This window comes from Poeciliopsis prolifica, unplaced genomic scaffold (assembly GCF_027474105.1).
Source record: "Poeciliopsis prolifica strain line A6 unplaced genomic scaffold, Auburn_PproV2 SCAFFOLD019, whole genome shotgun sequence".
In the NCBI taxonomy this organism is placed as follows: Eukaryota; Metazoa; Chordata; class Actinopteri; order Cyprinodontiformes; family Poeciliidae; genus Poeciliopsis; species Poeciliopsis prolifica.
In genome coordinates, this window is record NW_026562394.1 from 6979675 (window position 1) to 7002065 (window position 22391).

Genomic DNA, 22391 nt, shown 5'->3' on the forward strand with positions numbered 1-22391 from the left:
ATAAAATTCCCTTCTCACCCACCGCGGGTGGTTCTTATCCTCTGAGCTCGGGTCCTCTACCAGAGGCCTGGGAGCTTGAGGGTCCTGCGCAGTATCTTGGCTGTGCCAAGGACTGCACATTTCTGGACTGAGATGTCTGATGTTGTTCCTGGGATCTGTTGTAGCCACTGCTCCAGTTTGGGGGTTACTGCCCCGAGGGCCCCGATGACCACAGGCACCACTGTGGTCTTCACCTTCCAGGCCCTCTCCAGTTCTTCCCTGAGGCCCTGGTATTTCTCTAGTTTCTCGTGCTCCTTTTTCCTGATGTTGCAATCACTTGGTATTGCTACATCTACCACAACGGCTTTCCTCTGATGTTTATCCACTACGACAATGTCTGGTTGGTTCGCCATTACCATTTTGTCTGTCTGGATCTGGAAGTCCCACAGGATCTTAGCTCTGGCGTTCTCCACCACCTTTGGGGGTGTTTCCCACTTTGATCTCGGGGTTTCCAGTCCATATTCTGCACAGATGTTTCTGTACACAATGCCTGCCACTTGGTTATGTCGCTCCATGTACGCTTTCCCTGCCAGTATCTTGCACCCTGCTGTGATGTGCTGGACTGTCTCAGGGGCCTCCTTGCACAACCTACACCTTGGGTCTTGTCTGGTGTGGTAGATCTGGGCCTCTATTGCTCTGGTGTTTAGGGCCTGTTCCTGGGCGGCCAGGATGAGGGCCTCTGTGCTGTCCTTGAGTCCAGCTTTTTCCAGCCATTGGTAGGATTTACTTATATCAGCCACTTGGGTTATTTGCTGGTGGTACATCCCATGTAGGGTTTTGTCCTCCCATGATGGTATCTCTGGCACCTCAACCTCCGTTCCCTGTTGTCTGAGACATTCACTGAGCACATTGTCTGTTGAGGCTTTGTCCCTGATGTATTTATGGATCTTAGTTGTTTCGTCCTGGACAGTGGTTCTCACACTCACTAGTCCTCTGCCTCCTTCCTTGCGGCTCGTGTACAGTCTCAGGGTGCTGGATTTGGGATGGAACCCTCCATGCATTGTTAGTAGCTTTCTGGTCTTAATATCTGTGGCTTTTCTCCTCCTTTGGCCAGCTAATTATTCCAGCAGGGTATCTGATTACTGGCAAGGCATAGCTGTTTATCGCACGGATTTTGTTCTTGCCATTGAGCTGGCTTCTCAGGACTTGCCTTATTCGTTGGAGGTATTTAGCTGTGGCTCCTTTCCTTGTGACCTCATCGAGGTTGCCATTTGCTTGTGGTATACCTAGGTACTTGTAACTGTCCTCTATGTCTGCTATTGTTCCTTCTGGGAGTGAGACCCCTTCTGTGTGGATGACCTTCCCCCTCTTTGTGACCAGCCGACCACATTTCTCTAGTCCGAATGACATCCCAATGTCAGTGCTGTAGATCCTGGTGGTGTGGATCAGTGAGTCGATGTCTCGCTCACACTTGGCGTACAGCTTGATGTCATCCATGTAGAGTAGGTGACTGATATTGGCCCTTTTTGAGTCTGTATCCGTAGCCAGTCTTGTTGATAACTTGGCTGAGGGGGTTCAGGCCTATGCAGAACAGTAGCGGGGACAGAGCATCTCCTTGGTATATGCCACATTTGATGGACACTTGTGCAAGTGGTTTGCAGTTGGCTTCAAGGGTGGTTTTCCACAGCCTCATCGAGTTTGCAATGAAGGCTCTCAGAGTCCTGTTGATGTTATACATCTCTAAGCATTCAATGATCCAAGTATGCGGCATTGAGTCATAGGCTTTCTTGTAATCAATCCAAGCCATGCACAGGTTCGTGTGTCGGGTTTTGCAGTCTCGGGCAACTGTGCGGTCTACGAGGAGTTGGTGTTTGGCTCCTCTGCTATTTACACCGATACCCTTCTGTGCCGTGCTCATGTGTTTATCCATGTGTTTGCTTATCTTGGCCGCTATGATGCCTGACATGAGCTTCCAGGTTGTGGAGAGGCAGGTTATTGGTCGGTAGTTGGGTGGGACTGGACCCTTTGATGGATCCTTCTGGATTAGGATTGTCCGCCCTTCAGTTAACCATTCAGGGTGAGTCCCACTTTGTAGCAGCTGGTTCATTTGGGCTGCCATTCGCTCATGGAGAGCAGTGAGTTTCTTTAGCCAGTAGGCATGGATCATGTCAGGCCCTGGTGCTGTCCAGTTTTTCATACCTGAGACTCTTTCTTGGACATCTGTCACAGTGATGGTTACCGGGGCTTGCTCAGGGAGGTTGCTGTGGTCCTCTCGTAGAGAGATCAGCCACTGTGCATTGCTGTTGTGGGACGCCTCCCTTTCCCATATGCCTTTCCAGTATTGTTCCGTCTCCAGCCTTGGTGGGTCTGCTCTGTTGTTATTGTTACCCTGCCATTGAGAGTACACCTTAGCTGGTTGAGTGGAGAAGAGCCGGTTAATCCTTCTGGATTCATTCTCCCTTGTGTATCTCTTTAGGCGGCTGGACAAGGCTTGGAGCCTCTGTTTGGCAGTCTCGAGTGCTTCAGGTATGGGCATCTGCCTGTACTTTCTGGGTACTGGTCTTTTCATTGCACCCTTGTGGAGCTCTGACAGTTGGCTCACTTCCCTCCTTGTTACCTTGATTTAGCCTCTAACCGTCTTTTCCATGGTGGGTATTGGGTCTCATGGTTGCTCTTATAGCCAAGTATCTCAAGGATCACTGATGCTGAGTTGTAGATCAGCTCATTGGTTTCTGTTATGGTGTTGGTAGGGATCGTTCTCAATGCTGCATTCACATTCTCAATGAGACTTTCAGATGGTACTTCACTCAGCCGTTGTAATTGGCGCCGGGGAGGCCTGGTTGTCATTCGGGTCATGATTCTCTCTCTCAGGTCAGCAGCTGTCTCGTTCAGCTCTGTTTCGCTCATTGGGGCCGTGTATCCCCTCACTGGGTGGGGACTTGTAGTTAAGTCCCCACAGTCCTGATCCGGGTTCCTCCCTTTTGCCGTAGCATTTGTGTTGTATCTCGTCAATCTCAAGTTGTGATAGCAGTTGCCGTTTGCGGATGTTGGAACACTGAGCTACTAGTTGTTTAGCGCTTAGTGTTGACTGGGGATGTCGAAGTAACCATTCCTTCCCCAGTCTTGCATGTAACCCCTCTGACTAGGGTTACTTGAGTAGTAGCATTCCAACAGATCCACATTTTCATCTCTCGCCCATTTCCGTCTTGTTCCAGTAGCCCATTTGTCATCAAGGTGCTCTGGTTCCCCAACACCTGACGCAGACCTTGTTTGGCCGGGCGACGTCTGAGCCGGCATGTTATGCAACTTAGTATCTCTCATGGTATGAGGTAGGCAGTAGCTTGAAGGGTCTTGCCTAAGGACCCAGACTGGATTCGAACCCTGCCCTCTCGGGTGATATACTGATGCCTTATGTATTGAGCTATCCAGTCAGCTTGGGTCTGTGAGCAGGAATGTAATATATATATATATATATATATATATATATATATATATATATATATATATATATATATATATATATATATATATATATATATATATATATATTGGCTTGCATTACGTGGCACAGATTTCGCTCATGAAAAGGGAGGGCTTTCTTTAACCTGAGCTGCACTCATACACACTCATTCAACTATGAACACGGGGGAAAGACTGTGAGGGGAAAGAACCACACAGTTATTTCTGTATTTTCTTGTTAAAATCTCAGTTTTTGCTGTGGGTCTTTCATTAACAGGACTTTCACACCGATATTTAAATTTTGCTCTTCTTTCTAAGCTGAAACTCGGTGTAAGAATAAGCTGTGGTTTCATAAAACATAGCAGAAGGTTGGTGAAATCATTGCCTTCATTTTGGATTAATCTGTGGATCTTACAAGTTCTGCACTTATGGTTTTTTTTCTTTTAAAACGTCTATTTGAGCCAACACTATTGAAACACATTCCAGTGGGCCGCCATGCCTGTCTTCCTCAAATTAGCTCATAAACGTCTTACACTGACACGGTGAGTTGAAAAAAAAAACCCGTAACTTTTCAGATTTCTTCAGTTTTTCAAATTTTTCCCTCTGATTTTAATGTTTCAGCTCATTAAAACATATTGTGATTTTTTCCCCCCAAACAAGTCTGACCTGACGCGGAAAATATAACGGCCCCCTAAACCGATGAACTTATTGGGTTGCGTCAACCTCCGATCCATCAGTACGGGTTTGTTATTACTGGATTTGACTTTGACTAGGCCACTTTTCTGTTTCTTTAATGCTGTGCATAAAAACAAAAGCCCACTTTCGTAATTCCACTAAATATTTTCACAAAAGGTCTTGGAGATCATCGAGGTGTTTTGTGGTAAATGCCTTTTACTGTATGTTCAGAAGTGGTTTTGACCTTGAAACTCACCCGGTCTCCTGTTTTCTTTTTCTTTTCTTTTCTTTTTTTTTTATGAATTATGAAGCCGTAATTGCCTCTGATGTTCTTCCGGGTTCTTCAGAGTTCTGGCGTAATCACGGACTGACCGGCCACTCCTTTCCAACATTCACCGCCGTCCTGTCATTTTTCTGCTTGCTGATAATGGCTCTCACTGTGGTTGACTGGAATCACAACGCCTCGGAAAATGGATTTGTAACGATGTCAGCAAGTCGGTTTCTCATCTGCTCATGAATCTCTATAGATCTGCGCCTACTTCGTGTTGTCAGGCGGATTCTAGGGGACTTTTTAATTGTACGAAAAAAAAGATAATAATCTCATTCGTTATTGAGCAAGTTCAATTCTAACACAGGACCAGAGTGACTGTTTGTAGTTTCACTCGCTCTATGTCCATCTGATGATAATTGAAGTGTGACGAAATAAAGCAAACATCGAAGAAACCTGTAAAAGGCAGCAAATATGTATGCACATGCATATGTTTTACAACACTGTGTGGGTAGCAGGTGACTTTACCTTTATCCTACAGAAACTGGCCTCGATCTTCAGCTGCTCCACCAGCTTCCTGGCTTGGCCGACACTCATGGTGCTGTTCACTGGGGTGTCTCCTTTCATCCTGGCCACAGAAACAGCAACATTTGTGGTTTGGCTCCAAACATTAGTCTTGTTAGCGCCCCGCCGCTTGCTTTCGAGCCAAACACACAGTGATGCACGATTATGTATGCCGACGATATCTCACCGAAAGAGACAATAGCGCTAAATGGCTCTGGTTGCAAAGCGAGCTTCGACCCTGACTGCCGCTTCTCAAGAAGTATGAATATCTGACGGTGCCGTGTCGCAACCTCGTCGCAGCTGATTTGTTCTGTCATTTTACACAGTGGCTAAAGGCAAGCGTCTTTCTTTGATGAGGCAAAAGGGGCATAAAGTGGGCCAAGTGGGCAAGACTAGTTCGACATGGCCCACTCTCTCCTCTCCCACCAGTCTGTGCAGGAATAGCCGTAGAGGGATGAAATGCTAGGAGCAGATGACTGAAGCCAGGAAAACAAGTACGAGACGAGGACTTTGTACGGAATAAAAAACAGATCAAGTCAGACGGGTTATGAACAGGGAACAGAAAAATAATAATAATAAAGCAGCGGAGAGAAAAGAGCGAATCTGCTTCTTTTATTCTGGACCTTTCCTCATTGTCTTCTCCCCTTCTCCTTCCAACCATCCCCCCCATTTTTTTTCTCCTTACCCGTATGATATTCCTCTTCAGGTGCAGTCTTCCCCCCTCTTCTCTCTCTCTTTCTCTCTCTCTTTATGTTCGACCGTCTTTTTCCGCCTCTCCGTGTCCTTCCCTCTTGCGAGCTTCTGTTCTTTGGCGGTATCGGTGCAGCCGAACCCCACCCCTCACAGACGACCAGCCTTGGATGGCACCCTACTGTGTGCAGTCCAGTGCACTGCGATTCTGCCACAGTGAGCACTAGATTCGTGGTGGACGGATGGATGGGATCACCCCCCACTCTCTCCTCTCCACCCTTCAGCCGTGAATGGTAGCTACCAGACGGAGGGAGGTGTTGGTGGGGTGAGGGGTGGTGCCACCAGTGGTGGTTCTCCTATGTGGGTGGACTGCACCATATCTGTGTGCCGGATTCTCTCAGATTATAATAATAAATAAAATTCAGAGGTGACTATATTTTTTTTATTTGCTCTTTTTTTTATTTTACAAGATAAATGATTGTATGAAATGAGCCTCCCCAGCCCTCTCCACAGACCTGGTGGGTATTGTGTTCCTGAGAGATGTGTGATGCCCACCCTCTCCTCCGTTGCCATGGGGACTGCTGCTGTCTGGTCCAGCGGCTCGCGATCACGTTAAAGACTCGTAGGTTTTCACCGTTCAGTAAATTAGCCGCATCTGGGAATGAAATCACATATGTGTATATATTTGTCTTTTGGCGTGTCAGGGTGAGTGGAACTGGGACGGCAGAGCGGCTGTGTGTTTTCAGGACGCTCTCGGACCAAACACCCTGTAGAGCAAAGATGTCCACCCGGCGCACGTCGACACGCGTCGCCTCTTTTGTTGACGTTAAACGAATGTATTTGAATGCGTCTGGACCAGACTGTTCAATGAGGAACTCGCCGTGAATTTCACACAACAGCAGAGCAAATAGGGAAAGCTCGGGAGACGAAAATGCGACCTTACTTCCCTTCCGAAAAAAAATGTCCGACGCCATCTTTGATTCCTCCTTTTTTTTTTTTTTCAATGGCGCAGTGCTCCCGACCTGCACTCCGGTTTTCCGGCGGAGGGATATCTCCTCCTCCTCCTTCTCCTTCTCCTTCTCCCTTATTTTTTTATCGTCTCTGTGTTCCGTTTGCTTTTTGGTACCTGTCGTAAATCGTCAGTGGCGTAATGGGGAAAGGTGTAGTCAACTCAATACAGGCTGCAGTGTCAAAAGATGCTGTAGCTTAGACTTTTAGCCGCTTTTGTTACGTCACATTCGCGACGTGTAGCACCTTCCTAAAAACAGATGGACCAACAGAGAGCAGCTCAGAAATAAGTGGAAGGAAGTAGATACACTGTTTACAAATAAATGTCATAAATATTTCAATTTCATTTTGTATTCATTTTACTTTGACAGCATAGAATAAATATGGTGTAACAAATCATTATATGAGAAAATATGATGATACAGTAGTTCTTATGTTTTTTTTTTTTAGTTCCATCATTAAATTTAGAATCGATCACGTTTCAAATACAACTCTAAACACACGGATGATTTTATTTGAGGAATTGGAGCATTTTATCTCATTACTCCCCTTGTTGCTGGAGAACTTAAAGCAGAACAGAGCAGAGGGTATCAGTGGATGTGGATGGCTGCAGCTGTAGGACTCCATCTGCTGGCAGCCTTGAATGACTCCTGTGCATAATCCCCAGAAACGAGCTAGAAATCCATCCATCAGCTGAGGCGGACGCATGTGCTCCCTGGTTTTTGCTAAGGTGATTAATTATGTTTTTTTTATTGTTATTCTATCATTATTGGGAGTAGCAGATTAAGGGAAAGCAGAAATGAAAACCTTAAAGAGAACCAAAGTGATTTCCAGTTCTTTCTGAAGTGGATATTTCCTTTTCTAGGCTTTATTATGTTATGGTGGAATACAGTCATTTCTTCAGGCATGTACACGTTACTGGCATACCACACTCGGCTGTACTTCTCACTCTGTGCGTTTATCCGAGCCACTTAATGTGCCCTGTGAGAATTAAACACTTAATTAACATATCCTAATTAAGTTACACTTAATTACTGCAGCAGCACACGGGGACCTTTGAGTCCGGAGACACTTACGACTGAGAAATCTGGATTCACTGAACATCGATTTCATGCACTTTACTCAGAAAATCAACTTCAGCCTGTTGAACAAGTAGAATGAGAGTCAGGAGAATCTGACGATCATGCAGAACTCGTGTGCAAATATGTCAGACATATACGCTTAACAGGTGAGCTGTTGTTACAGCCCTCCAGAGCTCAGCGCAATCTATAACAAAACCTGCAGAATGTGCCTCTTACAAGTCTGAAGTTTTTGATTTTCAACGTACCGAACGGCTGTCTCTGCCTTGTCGACTGCTATGACGGCAAAAGGTTTTCATTTGAACCCCTTTGGGGAATCGATTCTGTGACTGGACTCAGACACCTCGAGGCTGAACGTGTTTCGAGATGAACAGTGGTTGTAATTGGGAAGGTTGGTGAATTATCAGTGTCGGAGCAAAATTACACATTATGAGACTGGATATTTGTGCATCGTCCAACTTGACATAGGCTGACCTGTTAGACACAGGAACTGTAATGGCCACCTAGTCATGTGCTATATACCATCATGCACCAATGGCTGATGAGCTCTCATTAACTATTTCCATGTAGATGTATCTGATTTTTATGTCAGATTTACCTAACAATACCCAGCTACAAGGCCCTGAAAATGATGGTGAAAGCTGTAAATATAAATATTTTAAAGTAGTAATTCCCAGAGGCAATTACTAAGGCATTATGAGTTAAGTGGCTGATAAGAGTCTTCACACCACCAGGGGGCCCCCAAGCAATCTAGCATAACAAAATATTATCTATCTATCTATCTATCTATCTATCTATCTATCTATCTATCTATCTATCTATCTATCTATCTATCTATCTATCTATCTATCTATCTATCTATCTATCTATCTATCTATCTATCTGTCTGTCTGTCTGTCTGTCTGTCTGTCTGTCTGTCTGTCTGTCTGTCTGTCTGTCTGTCTGTCTGTCTGTCTGTCTGTCTGTCTGTCTGTCTGTCTGTCTGTCTGTCTGTCTGTCTATCTATTTATCTTTAGGGAAATGTAAGATATTACATTTGTTGACTATAACTTTTGTGTATATCAGTTGATGTCACTTTCAAAGGATTAAAATAATATGGTACAGTTAAAAACCACTACATTTCAAAAAGCCAAACCTTTTTTTTTTTTTTTTTTTTTGGTTTGTTGCTCTTGTTAAGTTTAAAAGGAACAGCAATAATACCACTGACATAATGTAAGCTAATTACAAATAATGCTAATTATTTATTTGTGATAGCCACACATAGAGGAGCTTAGAAATGTTAAAGAATCTGGTATTGACGTGTTGGTATTGGGGCACCAAAAAGCCTTGGGCCGGCCCTGTTCATAAATGAAATGAATTTTTTTCTTTTTTTTTCTTTTAAAGTGTCACACGCTGAACCAGACGCTGAACGCCATGTTCTCTCTCTGAAAAAAAAATGCTCCGTTTGACAACTTTTTGAAGAATTTGAACGAATATGACTTACTTATGCCAACATTTAGTTTCACTTTGGGAGCAATAAAGATTTTTTTTTTCTTATTTGAATTGAAGTGACGTGTTACTTTCCCTCCACTCAAAGTGCTCAGCACAAAGACCAAACAAGTTCATTTTGGTGTCAGTGCAGATCTCCTTCCCCCTACGCGTCTTGTGGCAAACTGCAAAAAGATCTGTTTGTGAATTTCTATCAAAATATGCGTTTTATTTGGTTATGTTTTACCACACTCTGGATGCAAATGCTACTTATGAGAATTCTACATGTACAAAAAGAAAACGTCTGAAAAAGCAAGTCTCAGTTTTCTTCTTCCTCTTGGCAATAGGCTAATTCATGTGCTTGTTGTGCTCGTCTATCACATAAGAGCCTAATAGAGTAGAGAAGGTCATGGTTGTAATGTGAAAAAGCCTAGTGTTTGTGAATACTTTCACAAGGCTCAGTAAGTGTGAACTCAATGCGAAAACAATGGCCTACTTAAAGGATCGTCTTGATTTTTATTATTTGGTTAATTTGAATTAATTTTCACTCATTCTGAGGATGGTTGTTTCCTCCTGTTGATTCTCTCCACCGTCACTCTGTGTTTGCTCAGTACTCAAATTGCACTCAAGTGAATTTTCAGTGTCAGATTTTATTTTAATTTTTGAAAATCCAAACAAGTGGAGTGTCGATTTTTTTTTGACATCACGCCAAGCTGAACGATGCGTCACTATCCCGCCTCGGCTCAAAAGCGTCAAAGCCTAAAACCGGCATTTTAAACACCGCCAGCGGTCGCAGGCAGCAGAGTCGGTGCAGCAGGGCTCGCCTGAGGGAGGAAGTTACATCAGGCGGATGCTGAGCTCGTTTCAACCTCTCTGCCGCTCCGATCGATCGGCCCTGCGGCTGCAGCAGCACGCTGCCGTCAATCGCAAACCGTTCTGACGTAACGATGATGAGCGAAGCAGGCGATCATTGGACTCATCGGCCGCAATCGTCCATTTGCACCGACAGAAACATGAAGACTCGATACTTTCCAAGTAGGCACGACCCGCTTCATGCAGGATGGTGTGTTGATGGAGGCAGCCTGTCACTGAAAGAGGAGCTCTCAGTGAAGTAACACACTTCATGCCAGGAGATCAGGACCTCAAACATCTTCTATTTGACGTTGCGTGCGCAAGCCGTATTGCAGATTTTATGTGATTGAACGATTAGGGTTGTGCATTAAGCAGAAGGACCCTAAAAATTGTGCCTTGTTTTTGTATTTTGGCGTCCTTTAACCTGATGTCTCTAAACAAAATCAACCAGAGTTGACAGAAAGGTGTTTAAAGTCCACTTGGATCACTGTTGGTCAGCTACTGAACTTCTAACATGCGAAGCTCCTCTATATGGAGCTAAATTGGGGCCATATAAAGTTTGCTTAAAAAAAAAAAAGTTTATTTTTGGAACAAAATAAAAAAAAAATCCTGGAATGTGTAATTTTGAACTTTTTGTTCAAAACTACTTTATTGTTTTTCAGTTAGAAAATGTTTTAGTTTCTAAAATTTTTTTCAGCAGACTTATGTTTCCCAATTTTTATGTGTAATTGTGTTCATAGTACATAATTTTTGTTTTTGTTGCCGTTTTTGCTGTACAGCATTCTGGACAGCTCTTGTTTCAAAAAGTGCTTCATGAATAAATTGACACCGACATTAACGGGACTTATTCCTTCCATCAAAATCGGCGTTTTGGAGCAATGCTCAATATTTCGATCCTCTCTTAGATCAAGGTAGAAATTCTTGTCAAGTGCATCTAAACAAATCGATAAACATCAAATCAATGAACAGATGGGACGCCACAGCACACACACATACATCTGCATCTTTATTATCCTTTGCAACACGTCATACAAATCTTCTCAAAAATCTCAGAATCCGCATGAATGGCTCAACAGTATTTGAATGCCTACATATGAAAACAAAATGAATTGTATTAAAAAATCTAAATAATCGTGTCACATGTTGGGCTTAGCGAGGAGATTCGGTCATAAATCCGTCACCGGTGAAAGAGAATATTGGCCAGAATCTCTCGTGCTGCAGGAAAGAAAGCAACACAACAGCTACACTTTGCTTTCTTTTCTATAATACTCGCAGAGGAAGACGGCTACAGATCCCGCGTTTGTGCATTTCAAGCTGGAAAACGTCAGCGGCAGCACATGGATTCCAACTGGAACAAATCAAGCAGGACTCCCCGTCACCGGCCCGTCTGCTTAAACGTGACCAACGTACTCACAGTTTTGATATAGCAGCATCGTGTTTGTCACAGTGCCCCTCAGAAGGATTATGAAGAGTATAGTAGTCGGTACACGGAGGTAAAAAAAAAAATTGCCTAAATACAAGGACCAGATGCTACAATATGAAAACTATTACAATTGGTTAAAGAGGAAAAACAGTCCATTAAGAAAAAAAGGGGCAGGAGGAGGAGGCAGCGCTAGTTTACATGAGTTTCTGGGTCTCTGGTTGGAGGCGGGATGGAGAAACAGCACAGCGTTACTATGATGACGTCGTGCCTGAAGAGTTCTTGCCCCCCCCCATGAGGATGGAGGAAGGGTGGTGCTCTACTTTGATTTCTCTTTGTCAGCTGAACCATAAATAACTTCAAATTCAGAATTTGGTACAGAAAATCATTCCACAATGTTTGAAAGTAAGCTTCCGAAACAGGAATAACTTGGGATATACAACGTTCCCAGATGCAGAGCAAGAAATAACCCAATTTTTTTGTGTGTGTGTGTCCAAGAGAAACAAACAGAAAATCTGAACACACAAATAGACACTTGCGTGCGCACGCACACGCGCAGAACAAGAGGCCCTTCAGTTCCCGTAAATGAAAGAATTTCCTCCAGAGAGTCGCTCTTGAGGTCAGCAAAGACCCCGCTGCGCAGCATATTCACACAGTGTGACGTTAAAGTAATCGCTTCGGCAGCCATTTTGCATATAGAGTTCATACAAAAATCTGGTAGCGACAGCAAGCGAGCGAGTGAGCCGCCTGCATCTCCCTCTCTCTCTCTGTCTTTTTTTTCTCTTTTCAAGGTGAGCTGAGCTGCAGAGACGGGAGGAGTGGTCTGGCTGACGTTTCTCCAGCTGAAAGAAGGCGAGAAAAGAAAAAGAGAAAAAGAAATCACCGAAACACGAGAGCGCCATGTTGACCCTCGTTCGCCAACGTCCAAACTGTCAGGGCAGAGTTGGAGGGAGTCATTCTGTCCATGCAGACCTTCATGTTTTACAAAAAAAAAAGTACATGTATTGTAAAAAAAAAAAAAAAAAAAAAAAGGAAGAAAAGAAATGTGGCTGTAGAAAAATATAAGAACTATAACAAAGTCGATCAGTCAGAAAATAAATCCACCAAGTAAAAGTCTGGATTTTTTTCACCCAGCTTCCACAGCAGCTGTGGACCAGTTCACACAAACTAAAGGCATTTTGGTTTTCTTCAGACAACCGGAGCCAGACCTTCTGTTAATCACAGCTCAAGAAAGAAAAGGGCCAACTGCAGTCAAGAGTTGAACACTTGAGAAAAGCAGAGGACTCTGGTGTGCTACTGCTTCTTGATCTGTCACATACACACGCTTTGCTACCATTTGGACTTTCAAGTCATTTGCGAAGAAACACGTCAAAAATCTGCATACCTGGCCCGCCGCCGCCGCCAACAAAAACAAAAGCTGCAGTGTCTGGGTTAGTCAGGTGGAGCATCAATAACTGAGTTCACTTCCAGGGAAAGTTTGGACCATTGGATGATGCCAAATTACAATGCCTTGCAAGTATTCATACCTTACATTTGATACATTTTATTGGATGGATTATTGGAAGAAGCATTTTGTAAGTACTTCTTTCGTTTTTAGGAAGTGTTTTTTGGATCTCCTAATTAGGGACCAGTAATGATTTCATCATCATCTGGACGAAAACAGGCTGTCTTGGACATGTAGTGGCAAAAAACACTAAAATGTTGGGATTGCTAAACTTTACTTGAGCTTTATTGGGCACAACTGAAGTGCCACACATCCATCAGAAATTATAGAGAAAGAAAAAAAATAATGACTCGCCACCAGTTGCACTGACAGCAGAATTTATGTTAAAGTCTCCTAAACCTGTTCCCCCCATTAAAATAAATGTTTTCAAATTAAAGGTTGGGTTTTTCTAAATGTTTCAATGTGAAACTATGCTACTGCAGTAAAAACAAATTGATCTGAAGACTTTTTAAACATCTTCAACGACACTGTGCTACTTCAAATGAGTGAGTAAATATGATGTCACAAACTGCAGTAGGGCAATTTTTATTTTTTTTTAATTTCGAAACAATTTTATGACCTAAAAAGCTTTGCAGGACCTTAATGTCGCCCATGTGCTCTGTTGATTTCTAGAAAAAACTGCAGGTGTGTTTCATGCTACATATTGAACTAAGCAGGAATCTCAGAAATACAACATAGAAAGAAAAAAAAAATTGAGATTTAAAAGAACACTGCCACAGCAGGAACCATGCTGTCTATTCAGCTGTTTGCTAGGAAATGCTAATGTAGTGGAATAAATGCATTTATTGTAAAACCTGCATTTCTAAATGTTTGCATTGACAATGCATGTTAATGCATCATTTAAACTGGAGTCCGCAAGATTTAACTTCTGAAAAGGCAAAAAAAAAAAAACCCCTAAAACAATAATGAAGTTAATGATTTAAAAACAGTAACTGAGCTTCTACCTCATCTTTCTGATAAACGAATGGACAGTAAAGTGCATTGCGCTGCTACATGTGGTGGAAAGTAGTAAAGAACTGTTGCAGATGAATGATTAACAATGAACCGTTTCCATGTTGCATTCAGGTTCTGCATGTATTTTTGATTTCGGGCAAGGAAGTCGCTCTTCCTGCATGAACGCTGACTGTAAACAGGAACAAAAGGGAAGAGGTATTAGATTTTAAAAAAAGATATCTGAATTATGTCAGAGCTGTACAAAATATTGGCACGTTGTCTTATAAACAGTACGCTGGATGGGGATCAAATTGTCTAACAAACAAATGAACCGTCCAGTCCTCTGTCTCATGTTTCACAGTATTGAAAGTGCACTATTTGCCAAACCCACTAAGATTCTCCGGTATTCTCTCTCGACCTGCCGCTCTGAAAATGTGCTGCACTCTTTTTCCTTCTAACATCCGTTTAATGCTAGCCAGTCCCGACCCTTAACTCCCCCCTTCAAACCTGCGTCTCCACACCATTTAGTTTAGGCATCAAGATCCGAGGAGTCACCCCAGAGTTGAGGTCCCTCTCAAACTCCAAGAGCTGACCCATGAAGTTCAGGTTGGGCGAAACCACGGGCCGACGGCTCCGGACGTACTTGTAGGCGTCCGTCATCGTCATGAGGGTGTGCTTCATAAGGTAGGCAATGACGATGGTTGCAGAACGAGACACACCTGCCTGGCAGTGAACCAACACACCCTGTCCACTCTGATATGCCTCCTCTGGGGATGAGAACAATCAGTCGTTTAGTATGCAACTTTTTTTCCACTGTAATTTTGACGTTAGAGTAGAAATATTACAAGAATACAGAACATCTCTTTGCTTATAAGTGGTGTATTTTGGTGTATGAAACCACAAACGCACACGGCTCTTTGTCCGGGCGCCTCCAGGTTTTGTAAAGACAGATCAGCTGGACCTTACAGCAGCCTTTGCTTTACCCTCGTCTCGCCTACGAGACTATGCTGGCATCCATGGCTCGGTCTTGAAGCGCTTTACCTCTTACCCGATTTAGAAAATCTTTGCTGTCATGCCAATTCGTTCCCCCTCTTTATCTTCTTCTCTTTTGTGTGGGGTGCCACAAGGTTCTATGTTAGAACTTCAGCTTTTTTTTCTTACACATGGATCAATCATAACCCAGCACAATGTTAAATTTCCTTGTCATGCAGATGATTTGCAGCTTTATTTACCATCAAGACCAGAGTTAAATAATCCGCAACATCCTCAAACAAAAAACAAAACTGAGTTTATCTGGTGACAAAACTGCTACTGGAGATCTGACTACTAAATTAATTTACTGCTTTCTTTTATCCAACATTTTATTTATTGTTCTGGGAACTGTGTTAAATGACTTGAAGATAAAAGTCTTCACAGTTTGTGTCCAGCATGTGTGGGATCACCAGAGATGTTCCCTGTTAATTCTTGAAAACAGTACTATAATGGAAATGTAGAAAGCATTATTATAGAAAAAGGGAAAACTCTGAAAACAGAAATGATCATTTATTTAACCCTAACTAACTACAATGAGAGTCAAAATGTCCTAGTTCATTTTTACTTAACTGGTTGCTGAAAACTGTTAGCACATCTTTACATAAATGCTAGCAGACCTGCAAATTATCTAATTCCTCAACCCAAAACACAACACTTACCCCACATACACACGAACACGAACAACAAGACATTAATATCATAGAAGTTGAATTCTCACCAATAAACTCAAACACCTCCTCGAAGTACTGGCGAAGGTTTTGCTTGCTGTTGTCAGTGGCTGGGAGCCTTTTGTAGCGCAGTCCCGCGGTGGTGTGGTAGAGGGGCAGGTGTGTGGTCACATTTACCACATAGCCAATGTTGAGGCGTAGCAGCAGGTCCAGGTCCTGGGCATCTCTCTCGTTCCCCAGGAACAGGAAGGGCAGGATTGGGCTGATGACGGCATTCTCCGCATCGGGAGTCATCACAGTTTCATCGGACAGGGAAGCAGGCAACGATGAGGAGAGTGGCAAAGACAGCCTCACTGGGGAATGACAAGGAAAGTGTGGACATGCGTTGGCATTTCGAGAGTGGCCGTAAGACTCAAATTCAAACAAAGGATATTGACTTCTGCTCAGTGCTAAAAAAAGAACGTCATGCTAGCAACACGAACATTATGTAGCTACTTTGAAATTTGTTTTAATGCTCTCAAATGTAACTGTCAGGACACATGACAAGACATTATTTACAGTTTCCATTATTATAAATATTCCAAAAATGTCCTCAATGTAGGGTTAGCTTATGGCTGGTGTTTAGACTTCAGACTACCAGATTTTTGTGTATGTACTTTCAGCATTAATAAACAGACATGACCTGCTCTACTCGGCTGGCCCGTAATTTAGTCTTACTTCGGTTGTTCTCCTCATCTTGCTCTCTGTTAAGGGAGTTCAGGGCCAGGTGAAGGGACTGAGCCGACGGCAGAGAGTGTCCTCCCTCCCTTTCTCTTTGCCAGGGTTTGGGTTTGATGAGTGTGCTGGGGGCTGAAGGAGGAGGGGAAAAGGACACAGGTGATGGTGGAGACACAGAGCGGGGAGAGGGCGACCGTGGATAAGCTTGGCCGTGCTCAGGACTGTCGCTCATTCCAACATCTTCTCCTTTATTCAGGAGCCTCTTCAACGAGTTACGGCCATCGTCGTAGTTAGATCCCAACCTGCTGCCTACAAAACCAAGGGCAGCCATTTTGCCTTGCTGAAGCCGTCGTCGGCCGGCATGGTCTGTGAAATTAGTCTCAGTGTATTCCTGAAGATTCTGACAGTCCAAGAGGGCAAGGCCGGGTACGTTACTGCCATTCTGGGTCTGGCTAGAAGAGCTTTTCCCAACACCCATCCCAGCATAGTTGTTCTTTTGGGCTTTAGAATGGGTCATTTTCTTGGCCAGTTCCTCAGGCCAGATGGTGCGCACGCTGTAGTCATCATCGTCAGCTTGTAGCATAGCCATTGGATGAGTTGGTCCTAAGCTTCTTCCAGGAGGTTTTCCCCGGCGAGGGTTGAACGTCACCACTATCGGGTCGCTGCTGCAGTAGCTGCAGGAAGAACTGCCAGTCTGAGATGCTTTGTTGTTGCAACCAGACACGCAGCTTTGGATCGCCCGCAGAGGGGTTGAAGACGACAGAGAAGTACAGGGAAGGCATCCTCCTACTAGCTTCTTCCGAAGGATAGCAGGACTCTCAAAGTTTCCAGCTTCTCCGCCACAGGAGGCACAAGGTAAAGGTTTGAACAGAGCTGCTCGACAATCAGAAGCAGTGCTGTTAGATGAGGAAGTGTTAGATGTGGAAGCTGTGGAGAGACAGCCACCCAGATTCTTCAGGCCCATGTCTTTACTTCCTCTCTTCACTGCGCCGACATTATGGCCACAGGAAAATGAGGTAGAAGTGCTTCCTCCACCTCCTTGGTAACTGGAAGAGTCTCCTTTACATCCTGTGCATCTTACCAACCTCCAGCAGCCACAGTTGAATGGGTGCGCACAGTCAATGGTACAAGTGTGGTCTGGACTAGGGAACCCTCCGACACGGGAGGAGCAAGGGGACAGCGGAAGACCATGAAGAATGTGAGGGCGGTGATCCCTTGTGCGAGGAGGGTGATATTGGTTAAGCTGCTGAAAGGACACTGGGACATGAGTTGTTTGGGATGGGGGAGACGAAGGATAGGTGGAGTTTAGGATGGCAGCATGGGGAACAGGAACAGAGTGGTGGTGGAAGGGCAGACTGTGGCTATTATGGCTTTGATGAACAGTTCCCAGCTTGGAACTTTTCCTGTGACCCAAAGAGGGAAATTCCTGGTCACCTCTGTAATGAAAACTGGAGTTTTCTTTCTCCTTTTCACCCCTGAATGTATGCTGGTTTGCCTGAGCAGGGACAAACTGGAGGATCCCTCCAGGGGACGATGACAGCTGACGGACTTGTTGTGGCTTATGCTCGAATCCACAGGGCCTCCCAAAGCTTCCGGTTTTTCTCTCACATTGTCCTTGATCAAACTGGGAAGAGACGCATTTCCCTTTGCCACCTTTTACACTTCCAGCACGCCCTAACGAGTTACTTAATCCTCCCCGTCTCCCTTTGTCCACCGATACCTTGATATCAATAGTATGTGTGTGGGAGGGAAGCCGTGGGGCGAGTGTTACTGTGCCATTGCTATGGCAGTGGCTCGGGATGTGAAGGACATCTGCTGGGATGACAGGCTGGTCGCCCTTGAATCTCTGCACCCGGGATGACCTGCGCTTGCATTCCACACTCACAGGTTTGCACGCGGGTGAGTAAAAATGGGAATGAGACGCGTGGAGATGCGAAGGCTGGGAAACCCGTCCATTGCTGGAGGTTGATATTTGAGAGGAATGCTGTGGGATGGTTTGTGGGGAAGCCTCGCACACGTTTTTGGGGCGCTGAATGACCACTATGCGCTCGTCAAGAGGAAGGGGAGGCATCTGGGTTTATGCAAAGCTGACAAAAGAGAGAGAAGAAAGACAGAATCAAATCATTCAAGTCAGTATATTGGAATTATTGCAAAGGCACTTTACATTTCACTAGTTGTAGCAAAGCCCCCAAAACTGCTGTCATACATTTTTATACCTTAAAATGTGGAGTTATTTATTAAAAATAAATAATACATTTGACTTTGAAATCTAACAAATATATGATTGATACCCTTACAAGCTTCTAAAATTTTAAAATGCTACAACCACAAACATTGTATTTTAGATGGATTTTATAAAAACAAGACCAACACAAACTTGTGAAAATTTTCAAAGTGGAGGAAAAGTAATATGCCAAATTTAGAAACCAAGGTTCTCCCCGGCCCCATTTTATATTTTTTTTATTAAAGTAAGTCAAGCTTTTATCGCTTTTGAGCAGAAAGAAGTCTTGCCACACATTGTTGATTTAGGCCAAGACTTTGACTAGGTCATTATAAGGAATTATTATGATTTGATCTAAACCATTAGCTGAAGTCATATTATTAATTAAATGACACAAGCTGAACTTTTGGAGTATCAAAGTAGATGGTGGAAAATAAAAATCATGACCATACTTTCCAGATTTTTCATGAAGACGTGAAAAAAAAAAAAAAATCATGTTTAATTTTTGTTCCACTTCACAATTATGCACAACACTGTGTTGGCCTGTGACATCAAGTACAATACATATTGTTTGTGGTTGTAATGTGAAAAAATGTGAAAGACCTTAAGGACATTTTGCAAGGCACCATTAACTCTTAAAATTGGTGACACATATTCACAACAAATTCATACGTTTTGCAAGTCACTTGCAGTTTGTTTGCACAGCAACACATAACTGTTCAAATAAACAAATAAACAACAAAAGGACAAACCACCCAACAAAAACAGGTTCATTTCAAGTGCATGTTTGACTGGGATGGATATTACTGTTCATGTATCCATTCAAACATGCAGCTCCCAGTCAGGTCCTGCTTATACCATGGACAATGATGCTTGTCTGTAATTACAGTTTAAATTGTTCCCCTTGTCATATCCGAAGGTGCTAACCTGTTTGCTGTTGGCAATGCATAATCCCAGCTAATCCCGATGGCACTCAGGGTTCTTAACAGCTAAATCCCAAAAGCTGTGATAAATGAGCTGCAACAACCTTCATCCCCTCTGAGGGGTCCACATTCTTAACAAGACGCACTCATTTGAAATAATCAGCCAAGTCGTAGCTCATGGGGAAAAAAATAGCTAAAGTACTGCAATGCAGTGGCTTTCAAAATGTTAAAAGAACTGGTTTTTGTGACGCTAAACGTTTTCCACATACAATGCACCATTTGTTCTTTACATTTCAGATGTGAATACTTGATCCAACTCAACCAAAGAATGGCTTTACAGGAAGATGGTTCAATGAAATCTGACTAAATATGTGGGGGTCACCTGAAGAAAGCTGTGATGTCCTCACAATCTGACTCTAATCCTAATCTGATTTGGAGAACCTTTGCGAGGCAGAGTTGGCAAAATATTGTGCAGTCCAGATATGGGGTTACTGGAAAAACTCACTGAAATCAAATCAAAAGGTGCATCAACAAACCTTTTGTTTAAGGTCGGGCACACTACTTATTTTATCATGCCATTTTATTTTATAATTCAAGAAAATGTCTTTGTTCTTCACTTAATTTGTAAAGAAAAAAATGTCTTTTATGTATAATTTATTACAATGTTATTTTTCTGATGCCACAAAAACCTGGTAAAGCAAATACTATTGAGAACCACCGTATATTGGCAAACCTTTCATGTTAAATATGTCGAAATGCCTTTTTTGAGATGTTTAACCAAAAGTTTTGCTATTGATGGAATAATTAAATAAGTACAAGCTACAGCTTGTCAGCTTGTGTAACTTGAAGCAAATAAAAAAAAAAAATCAATTTGCATTTGTTGTTTCTGGTCTGCATTGTGAAAGGAAAACAAGAAAGTGACTCATGTCTAGTAGCTTAGAGCATTTCTTTTCTTCAGAGGCTACTGGAGAGTCTTGTGATCATCTGAAATGAAAAACTTCCAGCCTCTATTTATCGTATTTGTTCAGCCTGCCTTTGCTACAAACAGAACAAACCAGCTAATTTCTCTTTGCCTGCCAGAAACAAGCATTTGTCCATGCCGCGGAATAAACAGGGAACCCACATACACAACAACACAGTGCAGTTAAGGAGTAATTTTTCATTTCATTTTATTGCCAGAAAAGATTATCCGAGAGTTTTTCATATGCAAAATACACAAGATAGCAGCTTAAATTGCTTCTGTGATTAATGCTACCTATAGCAAGTTGCTATACTTGTTACATTAGTTTGATATGAACAATTTTGCAGTGGCTGCTGTAAGACATTAGGATGAAATATTACTGCCATTAAAATGAAAATCCACCCTCTTCTTGATACGTTCACGGGTAATTATAATCAGCCTCCATTTTTGCTTGATGAAGTGCATTAATTTCCTCCAGCAACACGGCTCTGTGGGTGGCAGCGCTGGTCAGCAAGGATAATGTTAGCATGCTAAACTTAGCGTCAAGTTCAAGTTTGTGTTGGCTGAAAAGGATCACAGGTTTTCTCAAGGAACACAAACTCAACTATTACGTCTAAGGATTCCTCCATTGTGTCAAAATGTTCAGTCTTTATTGCTTAATGCAAGTAGATTAAATACGAGAACATTCTGCTCTAACTATATTTTCAGCTTTGCTAGTAAATAGTGCATGCTAATGGACCTCGAACTTTTCACTGACACCATTTGGATGGTTAGTTTGACACTAAGACACGTTCAGCAGCAAGTTGAGTCGAAAGTTATCTGGGAACATTTCTTTCTTAAAACTGGTTGCCAGTTTTAAAGGCGCTCATGTCTACACGGAGCCTTTTCCAGAAATGTTTTCTTCCACACGGAAACCCTACGAACAGCCCAAAACGCAGTTTTTAGGTGGCGCTAAACACGGAAAATTGGACGTGCGCATAAAGCCTCCACATGAGGTTAGTGGTAAAAACAAGAAAACTACAAAGTCGAACAATAAAGAACAAGTGGAGTCATTTGTGTTAAGTGACGACAAAGTCACTTTGAATTATTTACCTAAAAAAACTGCAAGACGAACATATTTCAACTACAATGGACTTAAGTAAACTTTACCCAACCCACAACCCCTCCCTCCCATGGAGTGGATTTTCATTTCAACCCAACCATAGTTTAAAAAAATAAGACTCTTTTGGGGAATAGAAGACCACTGGGAAGACCTGGAAGTGCACAACCCTGGCTGACAGTAACAAACGTGGGCAGAGATGAATTTACAGAGGGACAGATCATACTGATGCACCATAAACCACAGACTACAGGGAGAGGAAGGAACACGTCAGAACAATTGTGGGGACGGGAGTTCAACCCCAACACAACACAGTTACCAACCCATCGGGAAAGCAAAGCGCTCCAGTGTCTCCATGTTCAAGTCCTCGCGCAGTCTGGTGGTGGCATCCTCATCTCTTTTCCACCCCTCTCTTTCAGCCTTGCCTGTAGTGGAGGGGGGTTGGGGTTACATTGACCCAGTTTTATCATGGTGGAAGTCACTATCACTCTGATCACTTTCCCCTCACAAGCAGAGTGTGTGACAGAAAGAGCGGGCTGGCCACTGGCATTTTCACTCAACTACAGTTACAGCTTGGGCCAAACAGAAGTTAAAAATACTCGGCGCTAGTGTCGCTGGCTGATGTTCACACAGTATTTTACTGGGAAAAATACAGGAGGATGAGCAAAAGCATGAGCAAAAGCCAGTGCCAGGGGCAGCGGCGCAAGCGCTAGCGATTAGAGATCTGATTTGCCATTTCGTCTGACAGCGTGATTAGGTCAAGCATTCTGCCTGATTTGCTTAATAGGTCTAATCTCAAAACGGATGCTCTAAAATAAGATACATAACGTAAAAAAGTCATACTTTTCAATCAGTTTTAAATTCTTTGAGTG

General features: G+C 43.2%; 1 protein-coding gene across 1 annotated transcript in view; it reads right to left on the reverse strand.

Annotated features, from left to right (window-relative positions):
* Nucleotides 1-22391, reverse strand: part of si:dkey-175m17.7 (uncharacterized) — a 35847-nt gene that overhangs the window by 2932 nt on the left and 10524 nt on the right. Inside the window, exons 2-7 of the mRNA XM_055043878.1 lie at nt 16316-18402; nt 15649-15951; nt 14406-14665; nt 9897-10090; nt 5631-5645; nt 4910-5009 (exon numbers count right to left, since the gene is read on the reverse strand). Of these exons, the coding sequence (XP_054899853.1) occupies nt 4910-5009; nt 5631-5645; nt 9897-10090; nt 14406-14665; nt 15649-15951; nt 16316-18386 (2943 nt within the window). The 5' untranslated portion in view covers nt 18387-18402. The remainder of the gene's footprint in view (nt 1-4909; nt 5010-5630; nt 5646-9896; nt 10091-14405; nt 14666-15648; nt 15952-16315; nt 18403-22391) is intronic.